This window comes from Engystomops pustulosus, chromosome 8 (assembly GCF_040894005.1).
Source record: "Engystomops pustulosus chromosome 8, aEngPut4.maternal, whole genome shotgun sequence".
Classification (NCBI taxonomy): domain Eukaryota; kingdom Metazoa; phylum Chordata; class Amphibia; order Anura; family Leptodactylidae; genus Engystomops; species Engystomops pustulosus.
This window is the reverse complement of record NC_092418.1, coordinates 8,773,267-8,798,360: the sequence shown is the minus strand read 5'-3', so window position 1 is coordinate 8,798,360 and position 25,094 is coordinate 8,773,267. Positions and strand designations below refer to the sequence as shown.

General features: G+C 58.0%; 1 protein-coding gene across 1 annotated transcript; it reads right to left on the bottom strand.

Annotated features, from left to right (window-relative positions):
- Nucleotides 1–4,023: 4,023 nt before the first annotated feature.
- Nucleotides 4,024–24,766, bottom strand: LOC140074577 (sulfotransferase 1 family member D1-like). Its single transcript, XM_072119580.1, has 8 exons — nucleotides 24,630–24,766; nucleotides 22,116–22,296; nucleotides 8,628–8,756; nucleotides 8,265–8,362; nucleotides 7,689–7,815; nucleotides 4,928–5,022; nucleotides 4,671–4,851; nucleotides 4,024–4,432 (listed from the first exon to the last, which is right to left on the bottom strand). The coding sequence occupies exons 1-8, from the start codon at nucleotides 24,642–24,644 to the stop codon at nucleotides 4,320–4,322; spliced, it is 939 nt and encodes a 312-aa protein (XP_071975681.1). The 5' UTR covers nucleotides 24,645–24,766; the 3' UTR covers nucleotides 4,024–4,319.
- Between the last annotated feature and the right edge of the window lie 328 nt (nucleotides 24,767–25,094).

The window sequence follows — 25,094 nt, the reverse complement described above, 5'->3', positions numbered from 1 at the left end:
CTGTATGCGGCGGGTTGCTAGGTGGCTGCTCAGTAACTAGGGGCGGGACGTGGGTGACAAGGGGTGAGCCAATGGGGAGAGGCGGCGCCACCAGGGAGGGGCGGGGCTTGTGCGAAACTTCCAAGAAATCTGAAGACATTACTGAGAAAAGTGACGGCGAGACGTGAGAAGAGGAAGAAGATGAGAGGCCGGAGCCATGACAGGAGGTGACTGCACCCCTAAGTGACCAAATTATACCCAATCATCCTCCCCCGACATGTGACCGCGTTCACACGGTGCGTTCTAACATTTGCGTTTTGCCTGGAAATAGTTTCCCTAAACTATTTAATCAAAGTCCCAACTTCTAATGCGTTTTTTAAGGCTGGAGAAGACCATTTCATACGATTAGGATCCTAAAACGCATTAGCAGGTGTGAATGTGGTCTTACAGGGGCTCAGGTGTGAGTGGGGGGTAACAGCTGTTATCCTGTAAGAACATCATGGCTCCTCCTGGCACCAAACTCCACAAGAAGAAGAAGCCGAGACCAGGCAGGGGTAACAAGACAATGAGGGAAGTTATTGGGGTTTTATATGACCCCCCGGCCCGGATCTGGTGGGATCTCCCCTGCTCGGCCGGGTCAGATCCCGCAGTTTTCTACCACAGTCTCCGCTGGTTTTCTGGCAGAGACTGTAGTAAATGGTGCTGGCCCCGGTGGAGAAGGCCTCACCCTGGCCGACCATGCGCCATGTCATATCCAGAGGTTACAGGGGTGAGGGGTCAGTGCTCAGCCTCATATCCAGAGGTTACAGGGGTGAGGGGTCAGTGCTCAGCCTCATATCCAGAGGTTACAGGGGTGAGGGGTCAGTGCTCAGGATCATATCCAGAGGTTACAGGGGTGAGGGGTCAGTGCTCAGCCTCATATCCAGAGGTTACAGGGGTGAGGGGTCAGTGCTCAGCCTCATATCCAGAGGTTACAGGGGTGAAGGGTCAGTGCTCAGGATCATATCCAGAGGTTACAGGGGTGAGGGGTCAGTGCTCAGCCTCATATCCAGAGGTTACAGGGGTGAGGGGTCAGTGCTCAGCCTCATATCCAGAGGTTACAGGGGTGAGGGGTCAGTGCTCAGCCTCATATCCAGAGGTTACAGGGGTGAGGGGTCAGTGCTCAGCCTCATATCCAGAGGTTACAGGGTTGAGGGGTCAGTGCTCAGGATCATATCCAGAGGTTACAGGGGTGAGGGGTCAGTGCTCAGCCTCATATCCAGAGGTTACAGGGGTGAGGGGTCAGTGCTCAGCCTCATATCCAGAGGTTACAGGGGTGAGGGGTCAGTGCTCAGCCTCATATCCAGAGGTTACAGGGGTGAGGGGTCAGTGCTCAGCCTCATATCCAGAGGTTACAGGGTTGAGGGGTCAGTGCTCAGGATCATATCCAGAGGTTACAGGGGTGAGGGGTCAGTGCTCAGCCTCATATCCAGAGGTTACAGGGGTGAGGGGTCACTGCTCAGCCTCATATCCAGAGGTTACAGGGGTGAAGGGTCAGTGCTCAGGATCATATCCAGAGGTTACAGGGGTGAGGGGTCAGTGCTCAGCCTCATATCCAGAGGTTACAGGGGTGAGGGGTCAGTGCTCAGCCTCATATCCAGAGGTTACAGGGGTGAAGGGTCAGTGCTCAGGATCATATCCAGAGGTTACAGGGGTGAGGGGTCAGTGCTCAGCCTCATATCCAGAGGTTACAGGGGTGAAGGGTCAGTGCTCAGGATCATATCCAGAGGTTACAGGGGTGAGGGGTCAGTGCTCAGCCTCATATCCAGAGGTTACAGGGGTGAGGGGTCAGTGCTCAGCCTCATATCCAGAGGTTACAGGGGTGAAGGGTCAGTGCTCAGGATCATATCCAGAGGTTACAGGGGTGAGGGGTCAGTGCTCAGCCTCATATCCAGAGGTTACAGGGGTGAGGGGTCAGTGCTCAGCCTCATATCCAGAGGTTACAGGGGTGAAGGGTCAGTGCTCAGGATCATATCCAGAGGTTACAGGGGTGAGGGGTCAGTGCTCAGCCTCATATCCAGAGGTTACAGGGGTGAGGGGTCAGTGCTCAGCCTCATATCCAGAGGTTACAGGGGTGAAGGGTCAGTGCTCAGGATCATATCCAGAGGTTACAGGGGTGAGGGGTCAGTGCTCAGCCTCATATCCAGAGGTTACAGGGGTGAGGGGTCAGTGCTCAGCCTCATATCCAGAGGTTACAGGGGTGAAGGGTCAGTGCTCAGGATCATATCCAGGGGTATATCCTGATATGATCCTGAGCACTGACCCTTCACCCCTGTAACCTCTGGATATGAGGCTGAGCACTGACCCCTCACCCCTGTAACCTCTGGATATGATCCTGAGCACTGACCCTTCACCCCTGTAACCTCTGGATATGAGGCTGAGCAGTGACCCCTCACCCCTGTAACCTCTGGATATGAGGCTGAGCACTGACCCCTCACCCCTGTAACCTCTGGATATGAGGCTGAGCACTGACCCAGAGCGTCAGTGCTCAGCCTCATATACCGGGGTGAAGGGTCAGTGCTCAGCCTCATATACCGGGGTGAAGGGTCAGCCTATACCTCACACACTGTATTGCGTTGCTCCTCATCCCAGGAGCCTCTTATAAAGATGATGCACAAGAAGCTGAAGACTGAGGACATGGATTACTGCCCCCGTCCCTCCTGGGGTTGGAGGAGACCAAGGGAAACGTGTTTGGTGACGTCCGGCCCGTGTGGTGTCCGGCCTACAGCCCAGCCTGGTGCTGCTGGGATCATGGTTTGATGTGAACAGCATGATGAGGAGGACTGTGTATATCTTACATCTAACTTGCATGAAAATAATGTAAAGCACAAGGATCTGTGACGGGGAGGAGCTCCTCCCCCTAGGTGTGAACGCAGCCATAGAGAACAGAAAGTTGTGCGTAAAGTAGTGGAACAGTTTGACTTGTGAAGCGTAGAAAAGGTCACATTAAGTTCACCCACAAACCAAATACCCCTGAGTTCTGGTGAGTAGTTTGTGTATCTGGTTTTCTTTTAGATAAAACAGAATATCAGAGAGTGAGATCCATGTCCTCAGAAATCAGTGCCCCCTGATACTATGACCCGCCCCGTGTGATACTGATATGGGAGGGGGGGGGGATCACTACAAGGTGCTCCCCTGTATAACTGACCTTTTCTGGGGTCACCCAGCTTTCCAAGCCCCCTGAACGGTGTCATATACACAGATCTAGACACTACCTCTACATAAGTGTCAGTTCTTACTGTGCTGATGTCATTGTATTCACACACCAGGAGGCCCTGGATGAGCAAGGTCAGTACCTGCAGTCCTTATCAGAGGTCAGGGTACAGGCAGTCCTCGCTTATCTCATCCCTGTGTTTGTGCAGTTACTTGGCCGGGCTCCCACGATAACACGAGATCCGAGGGAGGACTAGATGTGAGGAATGTCAGATATAAGCCCTTAGAGGGGAACTCCACACTTCATAGAGACCTCCTCACTCCTCAGTTACTGCTTATACACCAGGGCCACAGTGCTGTAATTTTGGGGAATCGGCTGATTAGTCCATACAGAGACGGGCAGCGTTTGGGTGGAGGTCTGATGAAGGAGACGGGATAGTCCATACCCAGAATGCTATACCCATCGATCACAGGATTTTATCTAAACCCCTGCTGGTCAAAGCCTGTACTGCAACTTCAAACTCCACCCATCAGCAGGTGTGACCATCCAGACGGCAGCCAGTGTGGTCCCTGGAGGTAATCAGGGACCTTTGTGTGTGTTGTTAGTAGCAGCAGGACTGTGATGCAGGATTGTAGCTCCTCCTAGTTCACTAGGATCGTGTCCTCACACTGCTGTGCTCTGTGCTCTCTATTAATCCCCTCCCCTCTGCTATGGATTGTATTGAGAGTAAAGGCAGGGGACATATGTCACTCTCATGGAGGCGAGTGAAGCTCTAACAGTAGGAGGGATTCATGGGGTTCAGCAGACCTATTCCCCATCCGCATAATCACAGATATACCACAACAAGAACATAAAGTGCAATACATATGGCAGCACCCCGAGAAAAAGGTGTAACCCTTTATGTGCCGGTGTCAGAGCCCGGAGAGAGAAACTGGAATCAGTAATAAAGTCCAGGAGGTCGGAGGCTTTGGGTCCAAGTTTCACCTGGTCAGAGGTGGACTCCCTGTGGATTGTGTGCCTATCCCTTTAAAGCACTGAGGTCAGGGAGCAGCGGCTTGGATGGAGGGACAGGGATTGGCACCATAGGAGGGGGGGAACTCCGAGGGGCCCGGCGGTGACAGTAATGGTTCTGGCCTCGCATGTGGCATCAGATTTTGCAGCGGAACTTCAGGGTGGACCCCGCCATCCTCTTCTGGTACTCCTCATCAAACATCTTATTCTGAGCCTCTGAGAAGTGATTCATCCAATCAGAAACTTCCCCTAAAACAGTAAAAAACAACAAAAAAAGTAATTACTAGGGTGTCTAAAGGGGGGTCTAGAGGTCTAAATCTTCCCCTCTGGTCTCTTCCTGTGCAGCTTCATCCTCTCCGTGGATGGGTTACAGCTTCTCTGATGCTTTACAGCATGCCAGAAAGTGAGTCAGTCTTGAATTTCAATATGTGCTTAGTGCTGACATCTAGTGGCCACTCTGATAACTGCAGTGCTATGTTATTGATACCTTTCCTCATGAAGGGGGACACTGATTGGTCGATGACATTGCTGGGTATGCTGGAGTAGTTAGCCATCGGGTTCTCCTTCATGGCATTAAAGGAGGTGTGCTGGTAGACCTTCTCCACCACGTCCTCTGGAAGGTCCTTCCCCAAGAATCTCATCACTTTTCGGATCTCCCTCTTGGGGTCCTGTACAAAAAAAGTGACAATTTGTTAGACAAGATGTTTTGCAGCTACTTCTCTCTGGAGTCAGCCATGTCCTCACCTCCTTCATGTCTTCATAGAACACGTAGAGGATGTTGTGCTTCTCTCTGGCGTTCCACCACCCGAGGACGTGGTCGAACCAGCTGCCCCAGGGCACTACATGGAGAGAGGGGAGGTCAGCTGCGGTGCTGCTGCAATGTGTGGACAGGGGGAGGTCGGCTGCGGTGCTGCTGCAATGTGTGGACAGGGGGAGGTCGGCTGCGGTGCTGCTGCAATGTGTGGACAGGGGGAGGACGGCTGCGGTGCTGCTGCAATGTGTGGACAGGGGGAGGTCGGCTGCGGTGCTGCTGCAATGTGTGGACAGGGGGAGGTCGGCTGCGGTGCTGCTGCAATGTGTGGACAGGGGGAGGTCGGCTGCGGTGCTGCTGCAATGTGTGGACAGGGGGAGGTCGGCTGCGGTGCTGCTGCAATGTATGGACAGGGGGAGGTCGGCTGCGGTGCTGCTGCAATGTGTGGACAGGGGGAGGTCGGCTGCGGTGCTGCTGCAATGTGTGGACAGGGGGAGGTCGGCTGCGGTGCTGCTGCAATGTGTGGACAGGGGGAGGTCGGCTGCGGTGCTGCTGCAATGTGTGCACAGGGGGAGGTCGGCTGCGGTGCTGCTGCAATGTGTGGACAGGGGGAGGTCGGCTGCGGTGCTGCTGCAATGTGTGGACAGGGGGAGGTCGGCTGCGGTGCTGCTGCAATGTGTGGACAGGGGGAGGTCGGCTGCGGTGCTGCTGCAATGTGTGGACAGGGGGAGGTCGGCTGCGGTGCTGCTGCAATGTGTGGACAGGGGGAGGACAGCTGTGGTGCTGCTGCAATGTGTGGACAGGGGGAGGTCAGCTGCAGTGCTGCTGCAATGTGTGGACAGGGGGAGGTCGGCTGCTGTGCTGCTGCAATGTGTGATCTCAGGATGTGATGGCTGCTGCCACCTAGTGGACAGGTGTGTTACTGACTATAATCTGATACGTAATTCATATAAAAGACTACTGAGACCAACTGTGCAATCCAAGAAATTTCTTTATATTAGACTTGGATGACAACGGACATAACGCCATATAAATACATCACCAGTTCACGCCTCAATATGCTAAAAGTCCACACTATGTAATCCTGGCTCCACTGAGACGCCGAACGCCCGGTGTGTCCTATGACGTTTCGGAGGTAACCCCTCCTTCCTCAGACATGCGCAGTGCCGGTTAGGGAAGGGTTTAAATACATATGAAGCAACAACATAGTGCAATATTTAAGAAACCCTATCAAAACAACAATACAGCAATGACATCTTATTAACACTTATACATAACATCAAACATAAGAATCACTACATTCACACTACAGTATGGGGGACGTATATACGGCCGATATACGTCCTCCATAGACGTCAATGGGCGCACGGCGGCACCGTACCGCTCTGTACCCGGGAAAAAGATAGGACATGTCCTATCTTTACCCGTAGTACGGCGCCGTGCGCCATAGGTTGCTATGGAGAGGGGCGGGGGTGAGCTGCGCTCACCTCCTCCTCCTCTCCCCGTGCACTGCCGTTGCCCGCTACGGTACGGGCGGGCAATGGCAGTGTGAATATAGCCTAAGGGTTTTTTGCTCAGAAGCCATTCGTTATCCTGCATCACCTCTTCTAATATTAACCACCGTAAGTCACTAACTTGATGTTTATTTTCTCGAAAGTGTCTATCCACACCAGTCTGTTTTAGTGAGGAGGAACTTATTACTGGCAAGGAAAGGGTCAAACAGGAAACTGGTGTGGCTAGACACTTTTTGAGAAAATAAACATCAAGTTAGTGACTTACGGTGGTTAATATTAGAAGAGGTGATGCAGGATAACGAATGGCTTCTGAGCAAAAAACTCTTAAGCTATATTCACACTGCCATTGCCCGCCCGTACCGTACCGGGCAACGGCAGTGCACGGGGAGAGGAGGAGGAGGAGGTGAGCGCAGCTTCCCCCGCCCCTCTCCATAGCAACCTATGGCGCACGGTGCCGTATTACGGGAAAAGATAGGACAGGTCCTATCTTTTTCCCGGGTACGGAGCGGTACGGTGCTGCACGTGTGCTGCACCGTACCGCTCCCGTAGGGCGCCGTGCGCCCATTGACGTCTATGGAGGACGTATATCGGCCGTATATACGTCCCCCATACTGTAGTGTGAATGCAGCCTTACAGCGTGAGGCATATTGGATTACTAAGTTGGATACGTTGCAACCCCACGGGTTGAATGAACAATGCTGCTTCAGTGCATTTTTGTAGGGATTCTTATGTTTTTTGATGTTATGTATAAGTGTTAATAAGATGTCATTGCTGTATTGTTGTTTTGATAGGGTTTCTTAAATATTGCACTATGTTGTTGCTTCATATGTATTTAAACCCTTCCCTAACCGGCACTGCGCATGTCTGAGGAAGGAGGGGTTACCTCCGAAACGTCATAGGACACACCGGGCGTTCGGCGTCTCAGTGGAGCCAGGATTACATAGTGTGGACTTTTAGCATATTGAGGCGTGAACTGGTGATGTATTTATATGGCGTTATGTCCGTTGTCATCCAAGTCTAATATAAAGAAATTTCTTGGATTGCACAGTTGGTCTCAGTACTCTTTTATATGAATTACGTATCACGGTGAACCAGACCAGTGTACACACTATGATACAAGGTGCCTGATGGTTATTTATTGTTATAATCTGATACGTTGCATTATGGGAGATGTGTGACCGGAGCCCTGGAAGGACATGGAGCTGCACAGGGGTGTAAGGGGATGTGATGTCTCACTCACCGTCGCCCCTGATATACTTGGGCAGATATTCCTCCCAGGTCCCAGGGTGCGGCTGCGTCTTGTTCATCAGATCGAAAAAATAATATGACACGGCGTTATCCTTAGCGTTACGAGCAACGTATATCGTCTGCATGGAGAGAAGACAAAGTGGTGTGTCATTATTGTGTGGGGCGCACAGAGGTCACTATTGTGGGGAGGGGGGTCACAGAGGTCTCTATTGTGGGGAGGGGACACAAAGGTCACTATTATGGGGGGCGGCAGCGTAGAGGTCACTCTTGGGAGGGGGTGGTGTGCAGGTCGCTCTCGTGGGAGGGGGGTGGCACGGAGGTTACTCTCGTGGGAGGGGGTGGTGCGGAGGTCACTCATGGGAGGGGGGTGGCGTGGAGGTCACTCGTGGGAGGGGGTGGGGCGGATGTCACTCTTGTGGGAGGGGGTGGGGCGGAGTAACTCTTGTGGAAGGGGGTGGGCGGAGGTCTCTCATGGGAGGGGGTGGGCGGAGTCTCTTGTGGGAGGGGGTGGGCGGAGGTCACTCATGGGAGGGGGTGGGGCGGAGTCTCTCTTGTGGGGCGCTGTTACCTTGCACTTCTGCTGCCAGAAGGAGTTGGGCACCAGTTCATAGGGCAGATGGGTCTTCACCAGCCGGGGAGATGGGGTCACCTCTAACTGATCGATCCCTGAAATAAATAGGGACGCTCTATCAGCAGGTACACATACCTGTCATATATTGCTGACATTCAGAGCTGCATGTCCTGCTGTCATCCCCCCTCTGTGATTGTACAGGGTGCATTGCAGCGGGATTACAGCAGAACTGTGAATGCAGCTCTAGATGTGATTGGAGTATAGGGCATCACATAAACAGATCTGTGGCCGGTAACCCCTTTACATTCCATGACCACTAGGGGGTGTCGCCTGACGTCAGGGTCCAGTGCAGTGACTTACCTGAGGGCACGGGGGGCGGGGAGGCAATCTCCAGGAAGGGGGAGCGCACGTGTGTGGGGGCGCGCCTGCTCCTCTCCACATCCCCATCATTCATTATACAGTCCACAATCTCCTGCATCCACGTGGTCCCTGCAAAGAGAAACCGTGAGAAAACACGCAGATCTGGGAGTAACTAGAGAATTACAGCTAGAGCTCCGCCCACAGCAGAAACATCTGACCCACCCTGCTTAAAGCTGACCGGTCACCACTTCACACATGCCTCAGGGGCACCTGGAATTTTCTTTCTAGCCACAACGGTTGCTGAGATTTCAGTTCTGGTATCTGTCCGGTGTAATCCTCTCCACTGTCAGTGAGGAGGTGCTGGAGCAGAGGGGTGTGTGTGTTATGTTACCCTTCTCTGTCCAATCAGTGGCAGGCAGAGTCCGAGAAGCTGCAGGGTCCGAGAAGCTGCAGGGTCCGAGAAGCTGCAGGGTCCGAGAAGCTGCAGGGCCCGAGAAGCTGCAGGGCCCGAGAAGCTGCAGGGCCCGAGAAGCTGCAGGGCCCGAGAAGCTACAGGGCCCGAGAAGCTGCAGGGTCCGAGAAGCTGCAGGGTCCGAGAAGCTGCAGGGCCCGAGAAGCTGCAGGGTCCGAGAAGCTGCAGGGTCCGAGAAGCTGCTTGGTCCGAGAAGCTGCAGGGCCCGAGAAGCTGCAGGGTCCGAGAAGCTGCTTGGTCCGAGAAGCTGCTTGGTCCGAGAAGCTGCTTGGTCCGAGAAGCTGCTTGGTCCGAGAAGCTGCTTGGTCCGAGAAGCTGCAGGGCCCGAGAAGCTGCTTGGTCCGAGAAGCTGCTTGGTCCGAGAAGCTGCTTGGTCCGAGAAGCTGCTTGGTCCGAGAAGCTGCTTGGTCCGAGAAGCTGCTTGGTCCGAGAAGCTGCTTGGTCCGAGAAGCTGCAGGGCCCGAGAAGCTGCTTGGTCCGAGAAGCTGCAGGGCCCGAGAAGCTGCTCGGTCCGAGAAGCTGCTCGGTCCGAGAAGCTGCAGGGTTCGAGAAGCTGCTCGGTCCGAGAAGCTGCAGGGCCCGAGAAGCTGCTTGGTCCGAGAAGCTGCAGGGCCCAAGAAGCTGCAGGGCCCGAGAAGCTGCAGGGCCCGAGAAGCTGCAGGGCCCGAGAAGCTGCTTGGTCCGAGAAGCTGCAGGGTCCGAGAAGCTGCTTGGTCCGAGAAGCTGCTTGGTCCGAGAAGCTGCAGGGCCCGAGAAGCTGCAGGGCCCGAGAAGCTGCTTGGCCCGAGAAGCTGCAGGGCCCGAGAAGCTGCTTGGTCCGAGAAGCTGCAGGGTCCGAGAAGCTGCTTGGTCCGAGAAGCTGCAGGGCCCGAGAAGCTGCAGGGCCCGAGAAGCTGCTTGGTCCGAGAAGCTGCTTAGTCCGAGAAGCTGCTTGGTCCGAGAAGCTGCAGGGTCCGAGAAGCTGCTTGGTCCGAGAAGCTGCAGGGTCCGAGAAGCTGCTTGGTCCGAGAAGCTGCAGGGCCCGAGAAGCTGCTTGGTCCGAGAAGCTGCTTGGTCCGAGAAGCTGCTTGGTCCGAGAAGCTGCAGGGTCCGAGAAGCTGCTTGGTCCGAGAAGCTGCTTGGTCCGAGAAGCTGCAGGGCCCGAGAAGCTGCTTGGCCCGAGAAGCTGCAGGGCCCGAGAAGCTGCAGGGCCCGAGAAGCTGCAGGGCCCGAGAAGCTGCTTGGTCCGAGAAGCTGCTTGGTCCGAGAAGCTGCTTGGTCCGAGAAGCTGCTTGGTCCGAGAAGCTGCTTGGTCCGAGAAGCTGCTTGGTCCGAGAAGCTGCTTGGTCCGAGAAGCTGCTTGGTCCGAGAAGCTGCAGGGTCCGAGAAGCTGCTTGGTCCGAGAAGCTGCTTGGTCCGAGAAGCTGCAGGGCCCGAGAAGCTGCTTGGCCCGAGAAGCTGCTTGGCCCGAGAAGCTGCAGGGCCCGAGAAGCTGCAGGGTCCGAGAAGCTGCAGGGTCCGAGAAGCTGCAGGGCCCGAGAAGCTGCAGGGCCCGAGAAGCAGCTTGGTCCGAGAAGCTGCTTGGTCCGAGAAGCTGCTTGGTCCGAGAAGCTGCTTGGTCCGAGAAGCTGCAGGGTCCGAAAAGCTGCAGGGCCCGAGAAGCTGCTTGGTCCGAGAAGCTGCTTGGTCCGAGAAGCTGCTTGGTCCGAGAAGCTGCAGGGCCCGAGAAGCTGCAGGGCCCGAGAAGCTGCTTGGCCCGAGAAGCTGCTTGGCCCGAGAAGCTGCTTGGCCCGAGAAGCTGCAGGGCCCGAGAAGCTGCAGGGCCCGAGAAGCTGCACGGTCCGAGAAGCTGCACGGTCCGAGAAGCTGCACGGTCCGAGAAGCTGCAGGGTCCGAGAAGCTGCTTGGTCCGAGAAGCTGCAGGGTCCGAGAAGCTGCTTGGTCCGAGAAGCTGCAGGGCCCGAGAAGCTGCTTGGTCCGAGAAGCTGCTTGGTCCGAGAAGCTGCTTGGTCCGAGAAGCTGCTTGGTCCGAGAAGCTGCAGGGTCCGAGAAGCTGCAGGGTCCGAGAAGCTGCTTGGCCCGAGAAGCTGCTTGGTCCGAGAAGCTGCAGGGCCCGAGAAGCTGCAGGGTCCGAGAAGCTGCAGGGTCCGAGAAGCTGCAGGGCCCGAGAAGCTGCAGGGCCCGAGAAGCAGCTTGGTCCGAGAAGCTGCTTGGTCCGAGAAGCTGCTTGGTCCGAGAAGCTGCTTGGTCCGAGAAGCTGCAGGGTCCGAAAAGCTGCAGGGCCCGAGAAGCTGCTTGGTCCGAGAAGCTGCTTGGTCCGAGAAGCTGCTTGGTCCGAGAAGCTGCAGGGCCCGAGAAGCTGCAGGGCCCGAGAAGCTGCTTGGCCCGAGAAGCTGCTTGGCCCGAGAAGCTGCTTGGCCCGAGAAGCTGCAGGGCCCGAGAAGCTGCAGGGCCCGAGAAGCTGCAGGGCCCGAGAAGCTGCACGGTCCGAGAAGCTGCACGGTCCGAGAAGCTGCACGGTCCGAGAAGCTGCAGGGTCCGAGAAGCTGCAGGGTCCGAGAAGCTGCAGGGTCCGAGAAGCTGCTTGGTCCGAGAAGCTGCAGGGCCCGAGAAGCTGCTTGGTCCGAGAAGCTGCTTGGTCCGAGAAGCTGCTTGGTCCGAGAAGCTGCTTGGTCCGAGAAGCTGCAGGGTCCGAGAAGCTGCAGGGTCCGAGAAGCTGCTTGGCCCGAGAAGCTGCTTGGTCCGAGAAGCTGCAGGGTCCGAGAAGCTGCACGGTCCGAGAAGCTGCACGGTCCGAGAAGCTGCACGGTCCGAGAAGCTGCACGGTCCGAGAAGCTGCACGGTCCGAGAAGCTGCACGGTCCGAGAAGCTGCACGGTCCGAGAAGCTGCACGGTCCGAGAAGCTGCACGGCCCGAGAAGCAGCTTGGTCCGAGAAGCAGCTTGGTCCGAGAAGCTGCTTGGTCCGAGAAGCTGCTTGGTCCGAGAAGCTGCTTGGTCCGAGAAGCTGCAGGGTCCGAGAAGCTGCTTGGTCCGAGAAGCTGCAGGGTCCGAGAAGCTGCTTGGTCCGAGAAGCTGCAGGGCCCGAGAAGCTGCTTGGTCCGAGAAGCTGCTTGGTCCGAGAAGCTGCTTGGTCCGAGAAGCTGCAGGGTCCGAGAAGCTGCTTGGTCCGAGAAGCTGCAGGGCCCGAGAAGCTGCTTGGCCCGAGAAGCTGCTTGGTCCGAGAAGCTGCTTGGTCCGAGAAGCTGCTTGGTCCGAGAAGCTGCAGGGTCCGAGAAGCTGCTTGGTCCGAGAAGCTGCAGGGTCCGAGAAGCTGCTTGGTCCGAGAAGCTGCTTGGTCCGAGAAGCTGCAGGGCCCGAGAAGCTGCTTGGTCCGAGAAGCTGCTTGGTCCGAGAAGCTGCTTGGTCCGAGAAGCTGCAGGGTCCGAGAAGCTGCTTGGTCCGAGAAGCTGCAGGGCCCGAGAAGCTGCTTGGCCCGAGAAGCTGCAGGGCCCGAGAAGCTGCAGGGCCCGAGAAGCTGCAGGGCCCGAGAAGCTGCAGGGCCCGAGAAGCTGCACGGTCCGAGAAGCTGCACGGTCCGAGAAGCTGCACGGTCCGAGAAGCTGCACGGTCCGAGAAGCTGCACGGTCCGAGAAGCTGCAGGGCCCGAGAAGCTGCAGGGTCCGAGAAGCTGCAGGGTCCGAGAAGCTGCAGGGTCCGAGAAGCTGCTTGGCCCGAGAAGCTGCTTGGTCCGAGAAGCTGCAGGGTCCGAGAAGCTGCAGGGTCCGAGAAGCTGCACGGTCCGAGAAGCTGCACGGTCCGAGAAGCTGCACGGTCCGAGAAGCTGCACGGTCCGAGAAGCTGCACGGTCCGAGAAGCTGCACGGTCCGAGAAGCTGCACGGCCCGAGAAGCAGCTTGGTCCGAGAAGCAGCTTGGTCCGAGAAGCTGCTTGGTCCGAGAAGCTGCTTGGTCCGAGAAGCTGCTTGGTCCGAGAAGCTGCAGGGTCCGAGAAGCTGCTTGGTCCGAGAAGCTGCAGGGTCCGAGAAGCTGCTTGGTCCGAGAAGCTGCAGGGCCCGAGAAGCTGCTTGGTCCGAGAAGCTGCTTGGTCCGAGAAGCTGCTTGGTCCGAGAAGCTGCTTGGTCCGAGAAGCTGCTTGGTCCGAGAAGCTGCAGGGTCCGAGAAGCTGCTTGGTCCGAGAAGCTGCTTGGTCCGAGAAGCTGCAGGGCCCGAGAAGCTGCTTGGCCCGAGAAGCTGCAGGGCCCGAGAAGCTGCAGGGCCCGAGAAGCTGCAGGGCCCGAGAAGCTGCTTGGTCCGAGAAGCTGCACGGTCCGAGAAGCTGCACGGTCCGAGAAGCTGCACGGTCCGAGAAGCTGCAGGGCCCGAGAAGCCGCAGGGCCCGAGAAGCCGCAGGGTCCGAGAAGCCGCAGGGCCCGAGAAGCTGCAGGGCCCGAGAAGCTGCAGGGCCCGAGAAGCTGCACGGTCCGAGAAGCTGCACGGTCCGAGAAGCTGCAGGGTCCGAGAAGCTGCTTGGTCCGAGAAGCTGCAGGGTCCGAGAAGCTGCTTGGTCCGAGAAGCTGCAGGGCCCGAGAAGCTGCTTGGTCCGAGAAGCTGCTTGGTCCGAGAAGCTGCTTGGTCCGAGAAGCTGCAGGGTCCGAGAAGCTGCTTGGTCCGAGAAGCTGCAGGGCCCGAGAAGCTGCTTGGCCCGAGAAGCTGCAGGGCCTGAGAAGCTGCAGGGCCCGAGAAGCTGCAGGGCCCGAGAAGCTGCAGGGCCCGAGAAGCTGCACGGTCCGAGAAGCTGCACGGTCCGAGAAGCTGCACGGTCCGAGAAGCTGCACGGTCCGAGAAGCTGCACGGTCCGAGAAGCTGCAGGGCCCGAGAAGCTGCAGGGTCCGAGAAGCTGCAGGGTCCGAGAAGCTGCAGGGTCCGAGAAGCTGCTTGGCCCGAGAAGCTGCTTGGTCCGAGAAGCTGCAGGGTCCGAGAAGCTGCACGGTCCGAGAAGCTGCACGGTCCGAGAAGCACGGTCCGAGAAGCTGCACGGTCCGAGAAGCTGCACGGTCCGAGAAGCTGCACGGTCCGAGAAGCTGCACGGCCCGAGAAGCAGCTTGGTCCGAGAAGCAGCTTGGTCCGAGAAGCTGCTTGGTCCGAGAAGCTGCTTGGTCCGAGAAGCTGCTTGGTCCGAGAAGCTGCAGGGTCCGAGAAGCTGCTTGGTCCGAGAAGCTGCAGGGTCCGAGAAGCTGCTTGGTCCGAGAAGCTGCAGGGCCCGAGAAGCTGCTTGGTCCGAGAAGCTGCTTGGTCCGAGAAGCTGCTTGGTCCGAGAAGCTGCTTGGTCCGAGAAGCTGCTTGGTCCGAGAAGCTGCTTGGTCCGAGAAGCTGCAGGGTCCGAGAAGCTGCTTGGTCCGAGAAGCTGCTTGGTCCGAGAAGCTGCAGGGCCCGAGAAGCTGCTTGGCCCGAGAAGCTGCAGGGCCCGAGAAGCTGCAGGGCCCGAGAAGCTGCAGGGCCCGAGAAGCTGCACGGTCCGAGAAGCTGCACGGTCCGAGAAGCTGCACGGTCCGAGAAGCTGCACGGTCCGAGAAGCTGCAGGGCCCGAGAAGCCGCAGGGCCCGAGAAGCCGCAGGGTCCGAGAAGCCGCAGGGCCCGAGAAGCTGCAGGGCCCGAGAAGCTGCAGGGCCCGAGAAGCTGCACGGTCCGAGAAGCTGCACGGTCCGAGAAGCTGCAGGGTCCGAGAAGCTGCTTGGTCCGAGAAGCTGCAGGGTCCGAGAAGCTGCTTGGTCCGAGAAGCTGCAGGGCCCGAGAAGCTGCTTGGTCCGAGAAGCTGCTTGGTCCGAAAAGCTGCTTGGTCCGAGAAGCTGCTTGGTCCGAGAAGCTGCAGGGTCCGAGAAGCTGCAGGGTCCGAGAAGCTGCAGGGTCCGAGAAGCTGCTGGGTCCGAGAAGCTGCAGGGTCCGAGAAGCTGCACGGTCCGAGAAGCTGCACGGTCCGAGAAGCTGCACGGTCCGAGAAGCTGCACGGTCCGAGAAGCTGCACGGTCCGAGAAGCTGCACGGTCCGAGAAGCTGCACGGCCCGAGAAGCAGCTTGGTCCGAGAAGCAGCTTGGTCCGAGAAGCTGCTTGGTCCGAGAAGCTGCTTGGTCCGAGAAGCTGCTTGGTCCGAGAAGCTGCAGGGTCCGAGAAGCTGCTTGGTCCGAGAAGCTGCAGGGTCCGAGAAGCTGCTTGGTCCGAGAAGCTGCAGGGCCCGAGAAGCTGCTTGGTCCGAGAAGCTGCTTGGTCCGAGAAGCTGCTTGGTCCGAGAAGCTGCAGGGTCCGAGAAGCTGCTTGGTCCGAGAAGCTGCAGGGCCCGAGAAGCTGCTTGGCCCGAGAAGCTGCAGGGCCCGAGAAGCTGCAGGGCCCGAGAAGCTGCAGGGCCCGAGAAGCTGCAGGGCCCGAGAAGCTGCACGGTCCGAGAAGCTGCACGGTCCGAGAAGCTGCACGGTCCGAGAAGCTGCACGGTCCGAGAAGCTGCAGGGCCCGAGAAGCTGCAGGGTCCGAGAAGCTGCAGGGTCCGAGAAGCTGCAGGGTCCGAGAAGCTGCTTGGCCCGAGAAGCTGCTTGGTCCGAGAAGCTGCTTGGTCCGAGAAGCTGCAGGGTCCGAGAAGCTGCACGGTCCGAGAAGCTGCACGGTCCGAGAAGCTGCACGGTCCGAGAAGCTGCACGGTCCGAGAAGCTGCACGGTCCGAGAAGCTGCACGGCCCGAGAAGCAGCTTGGTCCGAGAAGCAGCTTGGTCCGAGAAGCTGCTTGGTCCGAGAAGCTGCTTGGTCCGAGAAGCTGCTTGGTCCGAGAAGCTGCAGGGTCCGAGAAGCTGCTTGGTCCGAGAAGCTGCAGGGTCCGAGAAGCTGCTTGGTCCGAGAAGCTGCAGGGCCCGAGAAGCTGCTTGGTCCGAGAAGCTGCTTGGTCCGAGAAGCTGCTTGGTCCGAGAAGCTGCAGGGTCCGAGAAGCTGCTTGGTCCGAGAAGCTGCAGGGCCCGAGAAGCTGCTTGGCCCGAGAAGCTGCAGGGCCCGAGAAGCTGCAGGGCCCGAGAAGCTGCAGGGCCCGAGAAGCTGCAGGGCCCGAGAAGCTGCAGGGCCCGAGAAGCTGCACGGTCCGAGAAGCTGCACGGTCCGAGAAGCTGCACGGTCCGAGAAGCTGCACGGTCCGAGAAGCTGCACGGTCCGAGAAGCTGCAGGGCCCGAGAAGCTGCAGGGTCCGAGAAGCTGCAGGGTCCGAGAAGCTGCAGGGTCCGAGAAGCTGCTTGGCCCGAGAAGCTGCTTGGTCCGAGAAGCTGCTTGGTCCGAGAAGCTGCAGGGTCCGAGAAGCTGCACGGTCCGAGAAGCTGCACGGTCCGAGAAGCTGCACGGTCCGAGAAGCTGCACGGTCCGAGAAGCTGCACGGTCCGAGAAGCTGCACGGCCCGAGAAGCAGCTTGGTCCGAGAAGCAGCTTGGTCCGAGAAGCTGCTTGGTCCGAGAAGCTGCTTGGTCCGAGAAGCTGCTTGGTCCGAGAAGCTGCAGGGTCCGAGAAGCTGCTTGGTCCGAGAAGCTGCAGGGTCCGAGAAGCTGCTTGGTCCGAGAAGCTGCAGGGCCCGAGAAGCTGCTTGGTCCGAGAAGCTGCTTGGTCCGAGAAGCTGCTTGGTCCGAGAAGCTGCAGGGTCCGAGAAGCTGCTTGGTCCGAGAAGCTGCAGGGCCCGAGAAGCTGCTTGGCCCGAGAAGCTGCAGGGCCCGAGAAGCTGCAGGGCCCGAGAAGCTGCAGGGCCCGAGAAGCTGCAGGGCCCGAGAAGCTGCACGGTCCGAGAAGCTGCACGGTCCGAGAAGCTGCACGGTCCGAGAAGCTGCACGGTCCGAGAAGCTGCACGGTCCGAGAAGCTGCAGGGCCCGAGAAGCTGCAGGGTCCGAGAAGCTGCAGGGTCCGAGAAGCTGCAGGGTCCGAGAAGCTGCAGGGTCCGAGAAGCTGCTTGGCCCGAGAAGCTGCTTGGTCCGAGAAGCTGCTTGGTCCGAGAAGCTGCAGGGTCCGAGAAGCTGCACGGTCCGAGAAGCTGCACGGTCCGAGAAGCTGCACGGTCCGAGAAGCTGCACGGTCCGAGAAGCTGCACGGTCCGAGAAGCTGCACGGCCCGAGAAGCAGCTTGGTCCGAGAAGCAGCTTGGTCCGAGAAGCTGCTTGGTCCGAGAAGCTGCTTGGTCCGAGAAGCTGCTTGGTCCGAGAAGCTGCAGGGTCCGAGAAGCTGCTTGGTCCGAGAAGCTGCAGGGTCCGAGAAGCTGCAGGGCCCGAGAAGCTGCTTGGTCCGAGAAGCTGCTTGGTCCGAGAAGCTGCTTGGTCCGAGAAGCTGCAGGGTCCGAGAAGCTGCTTGGTCCGAGAAGCTGCAGGGCCCGAGAAGCTGCTTGGCCCGAGAAGCTGCAGGGCCCGAGAAGCTGCAGGGCCCGAGAAGCTGCAGGGCCCGAGAAGCTGCAGGGCCCGAGAAGCTGCACGGTCCGAGAAGCTGCACGGTCCGAGAAGCTGCACGGTCCGAGAAGCTGCACGGTCCGAGAAGCTGCAGGGCCCGAGAAGCTGCAGGGTCCGAGAAGCTGCAGGGTCCGAGAAGCTGCAGGGTCCGAGAAGCTGCTTGGCCCGAGAAGCTGCTTGGTCCGAGAAGCTGCTTGGTCCGAGAAGCTGCAGGGTCCGAGAAGCTGCACGGTCCGAGAAGCTGCACGGTCCGAGAAGCTGCACGGTCCGAGAAGCTGCACGGTCCGAGAAGCTGCACGGCCCGAGAAGCAGCTTGGTCCGAGAAGCTGCTTGGTCCGAGAAGCTGCTTGGTCCGAGAAGCTGCAGGGTCCGAGAAGCTGCTTGGTCCGAGAAGCTGCAGGGTCCGAGAAGCTGCTTGGTCCGAGAAGCTGCAGGGCCCGAGAAGCTGCTTGGTCCGAGAAGCTGCTTGGTCCGAGAAGCTGCTTGGTCCGAGAAGCTGCTTGGTCCGAGAAGCTGCAGGGTCCGAGAAGCTGCTTGGTCCGAGAAGCTGCTTGGTCCGAGAAGCTGCTTGGTCCGAGAAGCTGCAGGGCCCGAGAAGCTGCTTGGCCCGAGAAGCTGCAGGGCCCGAGAAGCTGCAGGGCCCGAGAAGCTGCAGGGCCCGAGAAGCTGCTTGGTCCGAGAAGCTGCACGGTCCGAGAAGCTGCACGGTCCGAGAAGCTGCACGGTCCGAGAAGCCGCAGGGCCCGAGAAGCCGCAGGGCCCGAGAAGCCGCAGGGTCCGAGAAGCCGCAGGGTCCGAGAAGCTGCTTGGCCCGAGAAGCTGCTTGGTCCGAGAAGCTGCAGGGTCCGAGAAGCTGCAGGGTCCGAGAAGCTGCACGGTCCGAGAAGCTGCACGGTCCGAGAAGCTGCACGGTCCGAGAAGCTGCACGGTCCGAGAAGCTGCACGGTCCGAGAAGCTGCACGGTCCGAGAAGCTGCACGGTCCGAGAAGCTGCACGGTCCGAGAAGCTGCACGGTCCGAGAAGCTGCAGGGCCCGAGAAGCTGCAGGGTCCGAGAAGCTGCAGGGTCCGAGAAGCTGCAGGGTCCGAGAAGCTGCAGGGTCCGAGAAGCTGCAGGGTCCGAGAAGCTGCAGGGTCCGAGAAGCTGCAGGGTCCGAGAAGCTGCTTGGCCCGAGAAGCTGCTTGGTCCGAGAAGCTGCTTGGTCCGAGAAGCTGCAGGGTCCGAGAAGCTGCACGGTCCGAGAAGCTGCACGGTCCGAGAAGCTGCACGGTCCGAGAAGCTGCACGGTCCGAGAAGCTGCACGGCCCGAGAAGCAGCTTGGTCCGAGAAGCTGCTTGGTCCGAGAAGCTGCTTGGTCCGAGAAGCTGCAGGGTCCGAGAAGCTGCTTGGTCCGAGAAGCTGCAGGGTCCGAGAAGCTGCTTGGTCCGAGAAGCTGCAGGGCCCGAGAAGCTGCTTGGTCCGAGAAGCTGCTTGGTCCGAGAAGCTGCTTGGTCCGAGAAGCTGCTTGGTCCGAGAAGCTGCAGGGTCCGAGAAGCTGCTTGGTCCGAGAAGCTGCTTGGTCCGAGAAGCTGCTTGGTCCGAGAAGCTGCAGGGCCCGAGAAGCTGCTTGGCCCGAGAAGCTGCAGGGCCCGAGAAGCTGCAGGGCCCGAGAAGCTGCAGGGCCCGAGAAGCTGCTTGGTCCGAGAAGCTGCACGGTCCGAGAAGCTGCACGGTCCGAGAAGCTGCACGGTCCGAGAAGCCGCAGGGCCCGAGAAGCCGCAGGGCCCGAGAAGCCGCAGGGTCCGAGAAGCCGCAGGGTCCGAGAAGCTGCTTGGCCCGAGAAGCTGCTTGGTCCGAGAAGCTGCAGGGTCCGAGAAGCTGCAGGGTCCGAGAAGCTGCACGGTCCGAGAAGCTGCACGGTCCGAGAAGCTGCACGGTCCGAGAAGCTGCACGGTCCGAGAAGCTGCACGGTCCGAGAAGCTGCACGGTCCGAGAAGCTGCACGGTCCGAGAAGCTGCACGGTCCGAGAAGCTGCACGGTCCGAGAAGCTGCAGGGCCCGAGAAGCTGCAGGGTCCGAGAAGCTGCAGGGTCCGAGAAGCTGCAGGGTCCGAGAAGCTGCAGGGTCCGAGAAGCTGCAGGGTCCGAGAAGCTGCAGGGTCCGAGAAGCTGCAGGGTCCGAGAAGCTGCTTGGCCCGAGAAGCTGCTTGGTCCGAGAAGCTGCAGGGTCCGAGAAGCTGCAGGGTCCGAGAAGCTGCACGGTCCGAGAAGCTGCACGGTCCGAGAAGCTGCACGGTCCGAGAAGCTGCACGGTCCGAGAAGCTGCAGGGCCGAGAAGCTGCAGGGTCCGAGAAGCTGCAGGGTCCGAGAAGCTGCTTGGCCCGAGAAGCTGCTTGGCCCGAGAAGCTGCAGGGTCCGAGAAGCTGCACGGTCCGAGAAGCTGCACGGTCCGAGAAGCTGCACGGTCCGAGAAGCTGCACGGTCCGAGAAGCTGCACGGTCCGAGAAGCTGCACGGTCCGAGAAGCTGCACGGTCCGAGAAGCTGCACGGTCCGAGAAGCTGCACGGCCCGAGAAGCTGCACGGCCCGAGAAGCTGCACGGCCCGAGAAGCTGCACGGCCCGAGAAGCTGCACGGTCCGAGAAGCTGCACGGTCCGAGAAGCTGCACGGTCCGAGAAGCTGCACGGTCCGAGAAGCTGCAGGGCCCGAGAAGCTGCACGGTCCGAGAAGCTGCACGGTCCGAGAAGCTGCACGGTCCGAGAAGCTGCACGGTCCGAGAAGCTGCACGGTCCGAGAAGCTGCACGGTCCGAGAAGCTGCACGGCCCGAGAAGCTGCACGGCCCGAGAAGCTGCACGGCCCGAGAAGCTGCACGGCCCGAGAAGCTGCACGGTCCGAGAAGCTGCAGGGTCCGAGAAGCTGCTTGGTCCGAGAAGCTGCTTGGTCCGAGAAGCTGCAGGGTCCGAGAAGCTGCTTGGTCCGGGAAGCTGCAGGGTCCGAGAAGCTGCTTGGTCCGAGAAGCTGCAGGGTCCGAGAAGCTGCAGGGTCCGAGAAGCCTCATCTAAAGAGATCTCATTGGTTACAGTCAGTATTGCTCTGCATACAAAACACGGCTGATAGGAGCTGGGAGCAGGGGGGAGCAGGAGATAGGGGCCGGGCCACAAGGGACTAAGGATCTGCAGAGAGGTAGGTATATAGATCCCTATGCTTGGTGCCCAGGTGACTACAGCTATAGAACATGCAGGTCGCTAAAAGTTAAAGGGGTTGTTTGAGACCTAAAAAAAACTATGTGTCCGGGATGGGGTGGATTAAAACTATAGACATGTACTTACCTCTGTGGGCCCTCCCGGTGTCCCCCGCCCATGGCCGTGTTTGTTTATAGGGGTACGGAAGCTGCGCTCATGGGGAGAGGTGGCCGGTCCCGCCCACATGACCCCATACCCCAGTGTTTGGTACAGCGCGGGGACAGGGGGCGGGTGGGTGTGTCCGGTGGCTGTACTGAGCACGGCACTGGCTGGTGGGACACTGGGAGGGACCGCAGAAGGTAAGTACATGTTTATTGTTTTAATCAGCTTGGACAACCCCTTTGTGTCCAAGCCATTTTAGACCTTTCGGACCGGGCCTGATATTTAATATTTGCCCCGTGTCATTATAGCAGGTTATAACATCCGGGGGTTTGGAGATTGTTTTCCCATCACACATTGCACTTCAAAGTAATAGAAATATTTCTGATGAAATCTTTTGTGATTAGTTATGAAAAAATATTGAAATTTGACTCCTCCCGAGTCTGAGGACCCCCCATATGTGGTGGTGACTGCTGTACGGGGGGCGCACGGCCGGGCGTAGAATGGAGGGAGGGGCCATTCAGAGCAGATCTGTAGTGTCACATTGTACAGGATATAACATGTTTATTTTTTTGTAATTTGGACATATGGGGGATTATGTTTTTTGTGGATGTTTTTTTGATCACTTGTTCTGCGGCCACACGGCAGCCTCTCTGACCCTGCGGCCACACGGCAGCCTCTCTGACCCTGCGGCCACGCGGCAGCCTCTCTGACCCTGCGGCCACGCGGCAGCCTCTCTGACCCTGCGGCCACACGGCAGCCTCTCTGACCCTGCGGCCACGCGGCAGCCTCTCTGACCCTGCGGCCACGCGGCAGCCTCTCTGACCCTGCGGCAGCCTCTCTGACCCTGCGGCCACGCGGCAGCCTCTCTGACCCTGCGGCCACGCGGCTGCCTCTCTGACCCTGCGGCCACGTGGCTGCCTCTCTGACCCTGCGGCCACGCGGCTGCCTCTCTGACCCTGCGGCAGCCTCTCTGACCCTGCGGCCACGCGGCAGCTTCTCTGACCCTGCGGCAGCCTCTCTGACCCTGCGGCCACGCGGCTGCCTCTCTGACCCTGCGGCCACGCGGCAGCTTCTCTGACTCTGCAGAGAATAACTACTGCCCTGGACTTATACTTTGCACAGCTGAGGGTTTGCTACAGTAACATGTACAGTAACCCTCCATAATAGGAAGACCCTCTAGCCTGTACTGATACATTGTAACAAGCCGGGTGACATTTGTGCTGCGGTCGTGTTCCTCTCATAGGGACTGACACCCTGTAACAGATCCTTATGACGGGTCCTGTCACGGTAAGTACCTGCTTTGGGGTAGGTAGCGATCAGGAGGTCGTCCGGCCGGGCCTGGAAAGTCTCTATTTTCTCCCAGTACTCAGCGATTGGCTGCATGAGGGGGACCCCCCGCACCGGGACCAAGGGGAACCTATAGAATGTACCATCCGGGACCTCTCCAAGGGCCTCCGAGTACTTCAGGACATCCACCTGCAGGGGGCGACACAGTGTCATCACAGGCTGAGTGCAGGCTATTACCCTCTGTTATCAGCCAGTACACCCTGGGGAGAGGAGACTGTACAGGGGGGGATACAATCTATTACTCTCTGTTATCAGCCATTACATCCCGGGGAGAGGAGACTGTACAGGGGGGGATACAATCTATTACTCTCTGTTATCAGCCATTACACCCCGGGAAGAGGAGACTGTACAGGGGGATACAATCTATTACTCTCTGTTATCAGCCATTACACCCCGGGGAGAGGAGACTGTACAGGGGGGATACAATCTATTACTCTCTGTTATCAGCCATTACACCCCGGGGAGAGGAGACTGTACAGGGGGGATACAATCTATTACTCTCTGTTATCAGCCATTACATCCCGGGGAGAGGAGACTGTACAGGGGGATACAATCTATTACTCTCTGTTATCAGCCATTACATCCCGGGGAGAGGAGACTGTACAGGGGGGGGATACAATCTATTACTCTCTGTTATCAGCCATTACATCCCGGGGAGAGGAGACTGTACAGGGGGGGATACAATCTATTACTCTCTGTTATCAGCCATTACATCCCGGGGAGAGGAGACTGTACAGGGGGGATACAATCTATTACTCTCTGTTATCAGCCATTACACCCCGGGGAGAGGAGACTGTACATGGGGGGATACAATCTATTACTCTCTGTTATCAGCCATTACATCCCGGGGAGAGGAGACTGTACAGGGGGGATACAATCTATTACTCTCTGTTATCAGCCATTACATCCCGGGGAGAGGAGACTGTACAGGGGGGGATACAATCTATTACTCTCTGTTATCAGCCATTACATCCCGGGAAGAGGAGACTGTACAGGGGGATACAATCTATTACTCTCTGTTATCAGCCATTACATCCCGGGGAGAGGAGACTGTACAGGGGGAGGATACAAGCTATTACTCTCTGTTATCAGCCATTACATCCCGGGGAGAGGAGACTGTACAGGGGGAGGATACAAGCTATTACTCTCTGTTATCAGCCATTACATCCCGGGGAGAGGAGACTGTACAGGGGGGGATACAATCTATTACTCTCTGTTATCAGCCATTACATCCCGGGGAGAGGAGACTGTACAGGGGGGGATACAATCTATTACTCTCTGTTATCAGCCATTACATCCCGGGGAGAGGAGACTGTACAGGGGGGGGGATACAATCTATTACTCTCTGTTATCAGCCATTACACCCCGGGGAGAGGAGACTGTACAGGGGGATACAATCTATTACTCTCTGTTATCAGCCATTACACCCTGGGGAGAGGAGACTGTACAGGGGGGATACAATCTATTACTCTCTGTTATCAGCCATTACACCCCGGGGAGAGGAGACTGTACAGGGGGGATACAATCTATTACTCTCTGTTATCAGCCATTACATCCCGGGGAGAGGAGACTGTACAGGGGGGATACAATCTATTACTCTCTGTTATCAGCCATTACATCCCGGGGAGAGGAGACTGTACAGGGGGGGGGATACAATCTATTACTCTCTGTTATCAGCCATTACACCCCGGGGAGAGGAGACTGTACAGGGGGATACAATCTATTACTCTCTGTTATCAGCCATTACACCCTGGGGAGAGGAGACTGTACAGGGGGGATACAATCTATTACTCTCTGTTATCAGCCATTACACCCCGGGGAGAGGAGACTGTACAGGGGGGATACAATCTATTACTCTCTGTTATCAGCCATTACATCCCGGGGAGAGGAGACTGTACAGGGGGGATACAATCTATTACTCTCTGTTATCAGCCATTACATCCCGGGGAGAGGAGACTGTACAGGGGGGATACAATCTATTACTCTCTGTTATCAGCCATTACATCCCGGGGAGAGGAGACTGTACAGGGGGGATACAATCTATTACTCTCTGTTATCAGGTGTGGTGTTATGTAATGGGGTGATGGCTATAATCCGTGTGTGTATCTGGGGATTATTTAGTGTCTGGTTTCTGTATGTGATTACATTGTGTATCAGGCACATGAGTCGCTGTTGTTCCTCCTGTGTCCAGTCCTTACTGTACTGTGGGATTGTATTCCAGGATGCGTGGGCTGTGCGGGACCTTTGCTCCCCGGGTCGCCCCTTCCTCCTGGCTGCATTGTGTGCTGGACCTGTATTTCCTGCAGTGTAGACTGACACCAGTAACACAGGGGTGACCCTCTTATACAATGCAGGGCTCATGGAAAGCTGAGTGACTACCACACTGTTACCTATCACCCAGTGCCGCAGCAATTGCCCTGCCGATGCCCTTTGTAATCCTGCATTAACCCCGTGTTACTCACATCTGGCTTCTCCATCCTGAGCCTCAGGCGCCGCTCTCCACCCTCTGCCCAACTCCAATCTCACGAGCAGCGCCGACCCAAAAGATAAATAAGGTACAGAACTGCGACGTCACAGAGGGTGTGCCCCCCCGCCCCAGAGAGGCCGAACCTGGCAGCTACACGTGTGTCTGTGTACAGATGTAGCAGAGCTGAGGCTGCCACACTACTACCACTGCAGTCCTATGTAACAGCTGAGTACAGATCAAGTAGTAGATGTGACTTGCAGTCCTATGTAACATGATGATCGGCTCAGCTAAGCTCCGCCTCCTCTGTGCGGCTTTGGATCGGTGACAAGGATAACATCCTCATTACTCTCGGATTGTCTCTTCTTCCGGAGTTGGAGTCTGTAGGATCTGGGAGTCAGCAAAAGTTTCTCCTGCAGAGTATTAGAGCTGCCCCCATACCAGTGTGCGCCAGTCCTATGTG

Coding starts and splice junctions, on each gene's coding strand:
- LOC140074577 (XM_072119580.1), bottom strand. Junction 5,023..7,688: donor CAAGTATATCAGGGGCGACG/GTGAGTGAGACA, acceptor CTCTCCATGTAG/TGCCCTGGGGCAGCTGGTTC. Junction 4,433..4,670: donor GTCCCCCTTCATGAGGAAAG/GTATCAATAACA, acceptor TTACTGTTTTAG/GGGAAGTTTCTGATTGGATG.